This window comes from Mustela putorius, unplaced genomic scaffold (assembly GCF_011764305.1).
Source record: "Mustela putorius furo isolate JIRA1106 unplaced genomic scaffold, ASM1176430v1.1 tig00000592_pilon_pilon_pilon, whole genome shotgun sequence".
In the NCBI taxonomy this organism is placed as follows: Eukaryota; Metazoa; Chordata; class Mammalia; order Carnivora; family Mustelidae; genus Mustela; species Mustela putorius.
This window is the reverse complement of record NW_025421426.1, coordinates 8,784,520-8,796,712: the sequence shown is the minus strand read 5'-3', so window position 1 is coordinate 8,796,712 and position 12,193 is coordinate 8,784,520. Positions and strand designations below refer to the sequence as shown.

At 46.6% G+C, this 12,193-nt stretch overlaps 1 protein-coding gene across 6 annotated transcripts in view; it reads right to left on the bottom strand.

Annotated features, from left to right (window-relative positions):
* Nucleotides 1-841: 841 nt before the first annotated feature.
* Nucleotides 842-12,193, bottom strand: part of NCOA5 (nuclear receptor coactivator 5) — a 30,497-nt gene continuing 19,145 nt past the window's right edge. For 4 of the 6 annotated variants that reach the window (XM_045082144.1, XM_045082146.1, XM_045082145.1 and 1 more), the window contains 6 exons: nucleotides 9,974-10,300; nucleotides 8,499-8,635; nucleotides 6,973-7,099; nucleotides 4,942-5,141; nucleotides 3,259-3,579; nucleotides 842-2,801 (listed from right to left, as the gene is read on the bottom strand). In XM_045082144.1, the coding sequence (XP_044938079.1) occupies nucleotides 2,212-2,801; nucleotides 3,259-3,579; nucleotides 4,942-5,141; nucleotides 6,973-7,099; nucleotides 8,499-8,635; nucleotides 9,974-10,300 (1,702 nt within the window). In that variant the 3' untranslated portion in view covers nucleotides 842-2,211. Of the gene's footprint in view, nucleotides 2,802-3,235; nucleotides 3,580-4,941; nucleotides 5,142-6,972; nucleotides 7,100-8,498; nucleotides 8,636-9,973; nucleotides 10,301-12,193 lie in introns of all 6 variants that reach the window. The other 2 variants (XM_045082149.1, XM_045082148.1) reach the window with 2 other exon arrangements.

Genomic DNA, 12,193 nt, shown 5'->3' with positions numbered 1-12,193 from the left:
TCTTTCCTTTATTGTTGAATGCTCCCATTTAATGCTTTACAGCTTTTACTGTATTTTTTAGACTCCCGTCTGCACAAAATGCAATAAAAATAATTTTATTATACCCTTCACAGCCTGAGGCGTGCTGTTTGGACACCCAAGGGGGAAGAGTGAGTAGGTGGGAAGGGGGGCACTCAAGGTGGCTCTTTGGGAGCCCGGCATCATCAAACCCTGTCACTGGCAGAAGGGGCCTGGTCTGTGTTCTGATGGCTGTGGGGCCCTGTCCTGGAGAGCACTGTCAACATCCCTTGAAGGCAAGCACTAGGCAGGTCAGGCTCAGTGCTATCCTCAGGCTATGGAGGCCTAGTGCCAGTCACTTCACCACACCTGCCCCAGGGTCTCTCGGTGGGGCTACTGAATGCCCTTCTGGGCTCTCACAGCCTCTAGGACTCTAGGGTTCTGCCAACTCCTCACATATAATGGACAGAACAGAGGGTGGCCACTGAACGGAATCAAAACAGGAGGGTGCCCTGCTCCACTGGCCAGCAAGGGCCTCCTCAGGGGCCTGTTTTCCTTTCCTAGAGTTGAGGACAAGCCTGCTGCCACACCAACACGGATGCTTAACACATCATCATTAGCCAATAGGCTGTAGCTCTGGAATGTTATTAAAGCTTCTAAGTAGGTGGGATGCACGAGGACAGCCCAGGCTTAGGAGGTTTTCAGGCCTGATCACAGGAGGAGGACGAGAGGGGCAGACCTCACGCCAGACCCAAAGCAGCCAGGGCTCTATCGGGGACCTTCACCTTCTGACCTTGGGAGGGAATGCCCCTGCAGACAGAACGCCCCAAAAAGACGACACAGGTTTTACTTTTTCATTTTAATTAAAAAGTAATCATCTCATCTTATTAACAACACAGAATTCCAAAGAGGAAAAAAAACACTCTATAACACAAACATGTCAGAACATAAAACGCTGCCACCTGGGGACCTTGAATTTTTGAAATCATTTGTTTACTCAGCCACTGGCAGGGACTCAGCTGAAGTCACTGCTCTCCCTCATCCCGCCAGGGGCCCCTTGAAGCTGTGATCCACAGGGCTCTAATGAGCACCATCCCTAGGGAGAGGGCAGCTTGCTTGGGCTCCAGTTAGAGCAGCAGCCAGAAGTCCTCCCTCCTAATAGTTTCACTCTGGCTCAAAAGTATTAAGGACATGTCCAGCTACCAAAAGTCTGACATCAAAATGGTCCCTACTTCCTGCTGCTCAGAAAACAGAACAAGAATCCAGATGAAAATAAGAACCTGATTTCTGAGCCAAAAGCTCAAAACAATCACTGGGGGGAGAAAAAAAGGGTGTTCCCTGCCAGAGTCTAGAGCTGCCTTCTCAGAACCTCCATGAAACTAGCACTGGAGAGGGAGAGGCTGACAGAAATGTTAAGGGGGGGGGGAGAGTGGTCAGGGTCCAGATTCACAGTTCTTGTTGAACTGCTGGTGATGGGAGTTGTTCAGCTCACTGGAGAGCCTCCAATGAAGTGAAGAAAAAAAAAAAAAAAAGAAAACTCTAAACCCACAACCCTGGATGATGTAGAAAAGCGCCTGCTTCTGTGGCTGCCACGGACACTTCTCAGCAACTCCAGGGCAGCTGGTCAGTGAGTCCTCAAGCAGACCCCACACACATGGGATGGGGACACAAGGACAGTGCTGTGCTGGCCCAGCCCAGGCTGGTCCTCTGCAACCTTAGGCAGGAGCTGCAGACAGGAGCTTGAGATCTGGTCGGCCTGCGCAAAGCTGTTAAACCCTGGCAGATTCAAAATAAACAAAGGCGGTGGCGAATGACATGAAAGCGCCATTCCGATCTCAGCCGATCGGGCTCGGCTTCCTCCTGCCACCTCCCCCCCGCTGCAACCTTCGAATCAGTGGACAGAGAGACCAGAGAAACCCATGACATATAAACTGAGCCCAGACACCTATACTGCCCAAGTAACCCCAGAGATATTTATTTTCTACAAAACAAAAAACAAAAACAACAAAAAAAGATACACCCCCAAATGCAGTATCAACTCTGACTCTGGAAGGAATAAGCAACACAGCCTCGGGCAGAAGTGAGAGCAGGTGGTAGAAACATTCGATGTAGACCTGGAGAGGCGCAGGAAACATCCTCCGAATAACTCTATTTGAACGCAGTAGGTGGGAGGCCAGGGGATGAAGGGTCTGGGGGTAGTGGAGAGACTGAGCCTCAGTAATGCCTCTGGTAAGATCCCATCGGGGCCGGGGGTCGCCCCACCTGTGCTGTGGTTTGGCTAACCAGGTGGGAGAGAGCAGGGCCACTCTGGATCAGGGTGTCCAGAGCCTTCTGTACACTTGGATTGTCAAAGTTGATACCTGTGGAAGACACGGGCCTCTGGCTAGCCATGTTGCTGGCAGGTGCCAGGCGACTGGAAGGTTGGCCAAAGAGCCCTTGGGAAGGAGCCCCAGGCCTGGGGCCCATGTTCCGAGCAGATCCTGCCTGTCCCAAAATGTTTGGAGGCTGATTGCCAGAGGCCTGTGATCTTTGCTGAGGCTGGCTGTTCACTCCTGTGGAAAAATTCTGGTTCTGGGTGTTTCCGGCAACGACTGAGGGGGATGCAGAGCCGCTATTGGCCACAACCGTGCCACTATTGAAGAGGCTGAGGATTTTGGCCTGAAGCTCCTGCTGGGAGGTGGGGGGTACAGCTGGACTGGGTGTAGCAGAGGGGAGCACTTGGCCGCTCTGGAGCGGTTGGGAGCTTGGCTGTGTCTTCAGCGAGGGACCCGAGGTCGCCCCGAGTGGTTGGCGGGAAATCGGGCCTAAAAGACAGAAGGAGGAGGTATCCAGTTGAAAGTACCCTCCCTGGGCAGGCGGCTTAGCAGCCAGGGAAGAACAATAATCACTGATCACATCAATCACGTAACACACAGACTATAACATCACTTTCCCCAAGGGGCTATTTCATGGTATGTGCTGTCTCCAGGAAACAGCTCAGGTGCCCCAAAGGACTTAAGGACAAAAGGGCATCCCACTCAGTTACCAGGTGGCCAGCAATCCTAGCCCACCGGTCACCACATTCACTACAGGAACTGAAATTCAGTACCCAAACCTTAAGTTATCATTACATCAATAAGGACAGCCCATAGGAGAACCCAGGGCATGGGCTCACTCCCCTTACCCTCCCCAAAGAGTGGGGCCTGCCACCCTCCCAACAGAGCCTGGGGGTTAGAGAAATGCAGAGTCAGAACTTCACCTCGGCCCTGCCACGTAGCTCACCAGGCAGAGAGTCGGTGCTGCTCCTCATAAGGCGCTCCTTCCGCTCTCGCAGGTAGTTGATGATCTTGTCGGTCTCCTCCGCAGTGAGGTACCGATTATCTGCCAGCAGGTTGAGGAGGCTTTGGATGGCCGGAGGGTGCCCCCCGCGCATTCCTTCCTCGGGACCCCCGCGCTCCCTTTCTTGCAGAATGGCCTCATCGGCCATCTTGGCTGCCTGTCTGGCAATCTCCTCACGTTCCTTCTCCCGACACTCGTTCTTGTAGCGCTCATAATTTCTGGCCACCAGCACCATGGCGTCTGCCTGGGGCATGTTGCGATGCTCTGTAGGAGACAACGGCAGGAGTTATTTTCTCCCCTAATACACCTGAGTGTCTACCTGCTGGAGTCTACCAGGCCTTTCCTAACCTCAAACCAGCAAGAAAACCACTTTGGTGACAAAGTCTTGGGATGGGGAGCAGGGAAAGGAAATGAAGGCTGGGAAGAAAAGTGAATAGATTTCTTTGGTGGGGAACACACACCTTCCGCAGAGCTGGTTCTTCGGGGGAATTCCTAGATCACACAGACTGGTAGCAAAAATCAAAGAAACACGACAGTCTCCTACAGATTCAAAAAGACCACATAGGGAATAAGCACGGGAGACCGGCTGTGGGGGGCCAAAAAAAGGGCTTCTGTAAAGCCTGGCTCTCCCCTGTGATGCTCCGGATGGAGCCGGCCTACGGTTTTTGAATTCATCAGTTCAAAGGTCATGGATTAAGATCAAATGTAACCCTGAACAACCTCCTCTCCTCACCCGCAGGCAATGTGAATTACAGGGTGGTGAGAAGCCTCAGAACTTTACATAAATGTCCTCCCGCATCTTGAGAACTAGTCCTCAGAGAGACAAACGACAGAGTGACCTGGCGGAGAGCCTTACGTACTTCACGGTTACGCGTATAACCTGTCAGGCAAAGAGATTCTGTGTGTGGTGGGAAAAGGGAAAAGTCCCCACTGGAGGAGCAATGACAAGGACATCAGTTGGCTGAGTCCCAACATTCTCAGTGCGAAGTACTAAATAAAAGCGACTTCAGGGAAGGGCTTCGAGGACTTCTGCGGCCTCCTCCCTGCTCTCCTGCCCCTTCTACTTCTCCAGCACACTCGCAGGTAGCATCCTCATCACCTGTTCCGTCCTCTGCCCCTTACTGCGAGGCCTGGTGAAAGCAAGGAAGGGTTCTGCTGCACTCAGAGCAGCCCGCACCAGAGACGCAGCGGTGCCTGCTCTCATGGAGAGCTGACGGTGCGCCGCTCTTCTGAAGTGACTTCATGTTGGTGGCTTGAAACAGGACACAGTGGGAGCATTTACATCATGGAGATCAGCAAATACTGTACATCACACTGCCTCCTGCCCGCTCCCCAGAACTAGCTGTTAAACATTTGCTGGGATCCCACTGTCTCTACCTATGGTCTAAATATGTCTTCTCTATAGCAGGCCCAGAACTGTATCCACGGAAAACTGTATCCACTGAGAGAGTATCAGACGAGAATGTGGCCGTGCAGGTCTCCTCGAGTGGACTTATAAAAGGGCCCTTCCATATTTGAGCTGACCTACCAGTCACGTGGCCAAAACCCGCTTCTTGTGCGTGAGACATGAAAGAATCAATGACTAGTGACTACCTCTGGAAATCCAACCCACTGTGGCTTCCGTACCTTGAGGGGTTCCAAACATGATGTTGACTGTGCAGGAGCGGTGAATCTGGTGTTGCTGGGTGATGACGATCGCAAAAGGAGACCCACCCCTGCTAACATCCTCCAAGGCTTGGGACAGTGACACCTCTGTGTTGAGGAAGATCAAGTCCACTACCATGCCCAGGTCTCGTACCTTCCGGCCCACAGATTCAGCATAATCTCTGCAGAAACAAACAGGATCCAGGTGAGGCCTGCCTGAGCACCCCCGGTGTGTAGCTGCTGCACCTGTCAGCAGTGTGTGCTCCGAAGGGGAGTTCAAATCTTAGTGTATCCAGTGCCTCCCCAGAACCCTCTTCAAGAATCTAGACCAATTCCTTCCCTTACACTAGTTCAGAACAGTTGTGAACTAGCTCAGAATGGTCACACACAAGTTGCCATTAGTGCAGTACTTAGTACGCAGGTGCTTCTCTGGGTCCCTGTAGTCCAGTGGTCCTTCCTTAAACACCATCCTGCTGCCCAAGACTTGAGGCAGGTGTCTGTCTTTGGGGCGGCTACATAATATAATGGGGAAAAAATGGGCTTTAAGGTTACAAAGATAAATCTGAATCCCAGCCTTAACTGACTTATAGAGTTGTTAAGATTTAAGCAAATCCCTTAACCTCTCACAAACTTGTTTCTTTACCAATTAAACAGGAACAATATGGCTGGGTTCATGTCACTCCCCTGACTTTCCTTCCAATCTAAATTAGATCCTTGATGTATTTCTTCTCCTAGGGCTCATCGCCCAATACATCCATTTTTTGTCATCTGCCTGACTAGGTCGTAAAGCTCGACAACAGGAAGTGGCCCTGTGTGTATACAGACCCAGTAGCGAGCCTCACCATGTATTTAAGAGAGGAGCTGAATGAATATACATGTAATACGACGAGTGTGAAGATTAAAAATAATTTAAGTAAAGCGCCTAGCAAGGGGTGGTAGCGTAGGTACTCGGAAAATGACAGCTATTACCATGTGTCGAGGAGAAGAAAAAAAAGCTATCTACAGTCAAAGCAGCATCTACCTCTAAACAAAGGCAGCCCAGAGCCTGGGAACTCTGCCTGCTGCTTGGTGTCTCAACACCTATTTCCCTAGTCTCTGCCTTGAAATTAGCTCTTTAACCCCAAACTGCTAGAAAACACATGAAGTTATTTACTAACCACCTGGGGAAAGGGAACATAGCTAGTGCCAAAGCCTGCAAGCTGCTATGCTCCCTTCTGCCTCTCTGCTCAGTCTCTTCAAGAAAGAATGTGAAAAAGAGGCGCGTGAAAAGGTACCATGAACTCTGGATTGGCCAGAATGGTCTCTTAAGAGTTCTGCAAGATCACGGACCTTCACAAAGGTTTGGCTAACAAATGCAGAGACATGCACCTCTCAAAGCACTTGGGATTCAGGGTTTTTCCATGAAGGGGGCATCTGCTGCTTTGCATGACCAACATATATTCCCTCCCTCTCCAATTTCCTTTTGGGAATGCACCCTTCTACTGAGTCCACATGATTCCACAGACCTAATTCTACCTTCAGCTCTAGGAATGGGCACATAATCTAGCCCTGGTCAATCAAAGTATCCCAGCGCTGCTAGCTCACGGATGGGAGAGTAAGCTAGGTCAGTCCAGTGAGAAATAGTTCCAGGCTTTTAGGTGGAAGCACTGGGAAAGAGGCTTCTGCTACAAAGATAAATGTCTAGGGTCAGCACCCTTCTGCGTTTTCAAGTAGAAAGCATGTCTGAGAATGAAGGCAACACAGAGACTAAGTTCTGATGACATGGTTTGACCCTGGATGCGGCCATACCCAAAAGTCCCCGTCAAGCGAACTAAAAATTTCCCTTTGGGGCCCAAGACCGTTTGCAATGGCTTTTTTGTCAAGCTACAACTGACAGACCAAACTCTGGCTAAACAGAGGAGAGCAATGCTGGAATATACAGCCCAAATCCAGTGGTTACAGCTGTCAAAGGAAGTCTTAATTTCTCTTCTGACGTTTCTCCTTACTCAGGAGAAAGAACCAAAGGATTCTTACTTAGTCTGCTTGTTGACCACAATCACAGAACAATCAACAGGCCTCTCAGCATCGAAACGTCTCTGGATTTCCTCAAAATATTGACGATAAAGTTCTTCTCTACGCCTTTCCTCACGTTTCAAACGCTCTGTAAGACACCAACAAGGCAAACTGAAATATGAACTGTGACTTTCTATAAAAATAAGTCACAAGGCTTACTGTGAATCCCAAACTACTTGTAGGACAAGGTCGTAACATAAACACACTCTGGTCTACCTCCTAAAAATAGCCAGTGTAATTGTTCCTTACTATTATAAATTCACTGAAATGGAATTGCTCGATTAGAGGGCATGGTCATTTTTTTTTTTTTTTAAAGATTTTATTTATTTATTTAACAGACAGATATCACAAGTAGACAGAGAGGCAGGCAGAGAGAGAGGAGGAAGCAGGCTCCCTGCCGAGCAGAGAGCCCGATGCGGGGCTCGATCCCAGGACCCTGGGACCGTGACCTGAGTCGAAGGCAGAGGCTTTAACCCACTGAGCCACCCAGGTGCCCCGGCATGGTCATTTTTAATGTGTCATCTGATACACACTACACCAAGGCTGTTACTCTAGAGAGGCTGTTACTAACTTATCCCCTCAGAGGGGTAGATCACCCAAGTGCTATTTCTTCACATCTTAGTCAACACTGGGAATTGCCACTTCTGAAAATTCCTGCCAACTTAACAGGTAAAAGATGGTATTCTGTTATTATTTTGATTTGCATTTTGGGGACAATTATTTAAGACCCTTATTGACAGGTATTTGTAATTTTTTCTGTAAAAAAAAAATCATGCAGTAAAGTTTTATTACAAATTAAAAGAGCTTTTTAATTCAACTATGAAATAATTAAAAAATCTTTAAAGATGTATTATGAAACAGGAGGCTTTGAAAAAACATGTTTGGGGGCACCTGGGTGGCTCAGTGGGTTAAGCCTCTGCCTTCAGCTCAGGTCATGATCTCAGGGTCCTGGGATGGAGCCCCACATCGGGCTCTCTGCTCAGCGGGGAGCCTGCTTCCCCCTCTCTCTGCCTGCTATTCTGCTTACTTGTGATCTCCCTCTGTCAAATAAATAAATAAATAAATAAATCTTTAAAAAAAGAAAAAGAAAAACCATGTTTGTCCTTACCTAAAAAAGAGATGCTGTTAGATAAAAATCATAAATAAAAAACCACATGATGCACAGGCAGTGCAACAGTTGCAGTTATTTTGCTAATTGGCAAAAAGCAAACTCTTAACCCTCTTTAGCTCTAATCTTTTGTTCATTTCTTCCTGCTGGAATCCCATATTCATTTCTTCTTGTTACATGACTAAACCGGATGGCGGCACTGATTTGCATTTTATAAATTATTTTCAGCTGTACATTCCCTACATATTAGCAGGATATTTGCATTTCTCCTTTCTGTGGACTGCTTCGCCAAGACATCAGTCCCTTTCCAGTCAGTCACTCGTTTCCTTTTCCATTTGTTCAGTGTCTCACCAGTAACAGAAATAAACTGCTGCTTTACCTTTTGCACGAGACTGACTTTCTGGGCCTGGAGGGCCACGTCCATCAAAGCTATCTCTGTAGCGGTCAAAGTAAGCGTCGTCCTTCCTCCTGCAATAGTCGTCCATTCGCAGGTATCGGTCATAAGAGCTCTCTCTCCTGAAAAGCGGAACAAATTTGCACAAAGTTAAAACTCACCTATGCTGCAAAACTCAGATAGAGAGAATTCTTCAACACCCACTCCTCTGTGAGGAAGAGGCATAGTAAGGTAGCACTCTGGGATTAGACAAATGAGGTCTGTGTCTGAGACTCACTGCTCATGAGCTCTGTGGCTGTGACTGTGTTAACCTGCTTTGCAAATGCCTGGGAGGATGTACAGAAACTCTCAGAATAGTCCCTGGCTTAAAGTAAATGCAAAATAATTGGTAATAACTACTGATATTAATTTTATAATACATACAGACATGTATTTCATGTAAATACACAGATAAATTTCTCATCACCTTGAGCAGAACACTCAGAACAGAAACTCTGTACGCACTAAGCAGAAACTCTTCACTTCCCATCCCTGTAACCACTAATCTATTTTCTGTCTCCATGAATTTGCTCTCTCTGGGTATTTCATGTCGGTGGGATCATACAGTATTTGTTCTTTTGTGTCGTCTGGATTACATCCTTTAGCATTATGTTTTCAAAGTCCATCCTTGTTGTAGCAGATGTCAGAATCACCTTCCATTTTATGGCTGGAATACAAGTCCACTGTATGGATAGATTACTTTTTTTATTCATTCATCTTTTGCTAGACCCGCCTTTCAGCTACCATGGAGAGTGTTGTTATGTATACTTACATACAAGGATCTGTTTTGAGTCCCTCTTTTCAGTTCCAGGAGTGGAACTGATGGGTCCGAGTAATTCTGCTGTATTTAATGTTCTGAGGAACCTCCTGCCAACTGTTCTCTGCAGCAGCCACCCTATTTTACATGCCCACCAACAATGCACAAGGGTTCTCTCTCTCCCCACCTTGCCAATACTTGCTACTTTCTTTTGTTGTTTGCCTCGATAAATGATTCAGTGATTACAGCCAGCCTAGTAGGTATGAAGGGGTGGCCCATTGTGGCTTTGATCTCCATTTCCCTTCTGACGAATGATGCTGAGTGTTTTTTCCTGGACCTACTGGCCACGCGTACATTTTCCCTGTGTTTCTGCACTGCCAAAATAATTTGCGATCCATTTTTTTTTTCCCCATTTGCACAATGCTGCCTTTCACAGGTCACATGGAGAGATTCAGATTCATTCACTAAGCATAATTCATCAAACATTCACATATTCAGCAAATATTTATTGAGTAGCACATCTGCCACTTGCTAGACACTGGAAATACAAGGCTGATAAAGTCACTGCCCTTACAAAGCTTTCAATTTGTTCAACAGAACACCCACAGAAAAGACTGTTACCAAAAAACCCAACAAAAATCCAAGCAGATGGCTGCATATGTACCTGTACATGGGCTCTCGGGAGTCTCTCATATCTCTGTATCTGTCGTACATGGGGTCCCGGTGATCTCGAAAATCCCTAGAGTCTCTTAGATCACGAAAGTCTCTAAGGTCTCTCATGTCCCGAGCATCACGCATACTTCGGCTGTCTCTGTGATCCCGAATGTCTCTGGTATCTCTGTGGTCCCGCAAGTCTCGGGGGTCTCGCATGGCTCTGCTATCACGGGCATCCCGGCCATTTCTGCCATCCCTGGGCTCTCTCCTTGGACTTCCTCGGATTGGGGATCTATCACGTCTTGTATCTCGACCATCTCCAAAGCCATATGGATCTCTGTGGGAGGTAGCAAGGAGGAGCTAAGACAAAGAAATTGAAGGTAGCCAACCCTTCAGCTCTTTATTGGAGGAAGTCCCCACCCTCTCCAAGCATTTTTCTCTAAAACACAGCAGCCAAACAGTGAGAACATGACTAAAATTTTAAAGACAGCCACCCATCTGGTTAGCAAATAAAGACTAGTAGGTTCCAGGATCCCAAAAGATTAGGACATCAAAAGAAGAATGTAGACCCAAAGCCAAAGGTTTCGACTGGGGTCACATAGTTGTCCCAGAGTAGTTCGGTATTCCTTACGCATGCCACGCTATCATCTAAATCTCCACAGGTTTTCAGAGTTCAAGCATCTTTCCCCCAGAACCTGTTTTCTCCCACTAGACATGTTTGAAAGATTTAAGGGGGAAAAGTTGGGGAGGGACATAGTAAGGAGCAAGACTCATGAAGAAAAAAAAGAGCAAATGCACAATTTCATATATAGTAACAGTGATCAAAGTAGTTGTTCCTAAAGTACAGAAAATCTCACTTAGAATATCTAGTAGGGTAGTCAAATTAAGGGAAAAAAGAAAAAGTACAATGTGACACACAGTAAAGTATAAGAACACTCAGCTTCTCTATCTTCTCAACAGTTACTGAGTAGTGGTCTCTCTCAATCTGAGTTTAATGCAGAACCTGGTTCCTTTTTTTTTTGTTTGTTTTTGAACAGTGTCTGAGGTCACAGATATGTTTGTGCTTCATGAGACATTCTACCCCACTGGAAACTAAACCTCAACATATCTAAAATTGAACTTCTTATTCAACCCACTTCTTAGTCCCATTCCCGACTTTTTCACTTTTGCTGGAAATTATCTCCCTGGTTACCAAGGTTTAAGTTCTTAAAAGTTAACGTTGGTTCTTCCTTTCCTTTCTCCAGTAAGTCACTTGAATCCTGTTCACTTTTCTTTTTCATTCGTACTGGATTCACAAGTTTACAAAACAAAACAAAAAACCCAACCCAAACCAAAAACTAATCTTCCAGATTTCAATTCATTCAACACATAAACATCGGATTAACTATCAGATTTCTACCTGTTACTAATCACAGCTTGACAATCACACTTTTAGGTACCCCTCCCTAACAAATCCGGAACCTTCCCAACTATTACTGCTCCCCCCATTTCCTGATTCAATCTCATCTGTTCTGTTCTTAGGACTAAACTAGAATGATCCTATCTGCTTCAGGATTTCTGTTCACATGGTTTTTCAACTTGGAATATTTTTCCTGCACTAATGCCAGTACCACCCAACCCTCACAGGAAAGTTCATGTCCCAAATCTTCCAAGAGATCTTCTCTAATCTCCGTAAGAACTGTTGATCTCTCCTGCGGCTCAACTCTTAGAACACTTACTATTTCTATTACTCATCTCTATCTGATAGTTACCTTTTCATAACGGCGTCTCCTTGTTTGACCTACTTTAAGGATTACCACCTCCATAAAATCTGCCCGGAACTCTCGAACTTCCCCAACAAAAATGCTCCTCCTTCAGTCCTTTCCATCTCACTAAACGGCACACCTACCTACTCAGTTCATTAAGCCAGGAAGCTGAATGTCATCTTTTCCAAAGCCCCATCTACTCTTCCAATTCCATTTGCAAATTCTGTTCATTCTGTAAAATCTGTATCAGTTCTGTTCATGTTTATGTCCGTTAGTACTGCTGAAGGCCCCATAATGAACTTTCCCTAAAACCACAGCAAGAGACTTCTACCGTGGGATAAGACTTCCTCATTTCTGCTCTTGCCTCTTTTCTAATCTTTCTCTGTATTATCCTAGAGTGATTTTTTCAAATATGTAAAAACCTCTCACTGGTTTCCCACAGTATTCAGAATTCAATCCAAAATCTCCAGTAAGGTTAAGTCAGG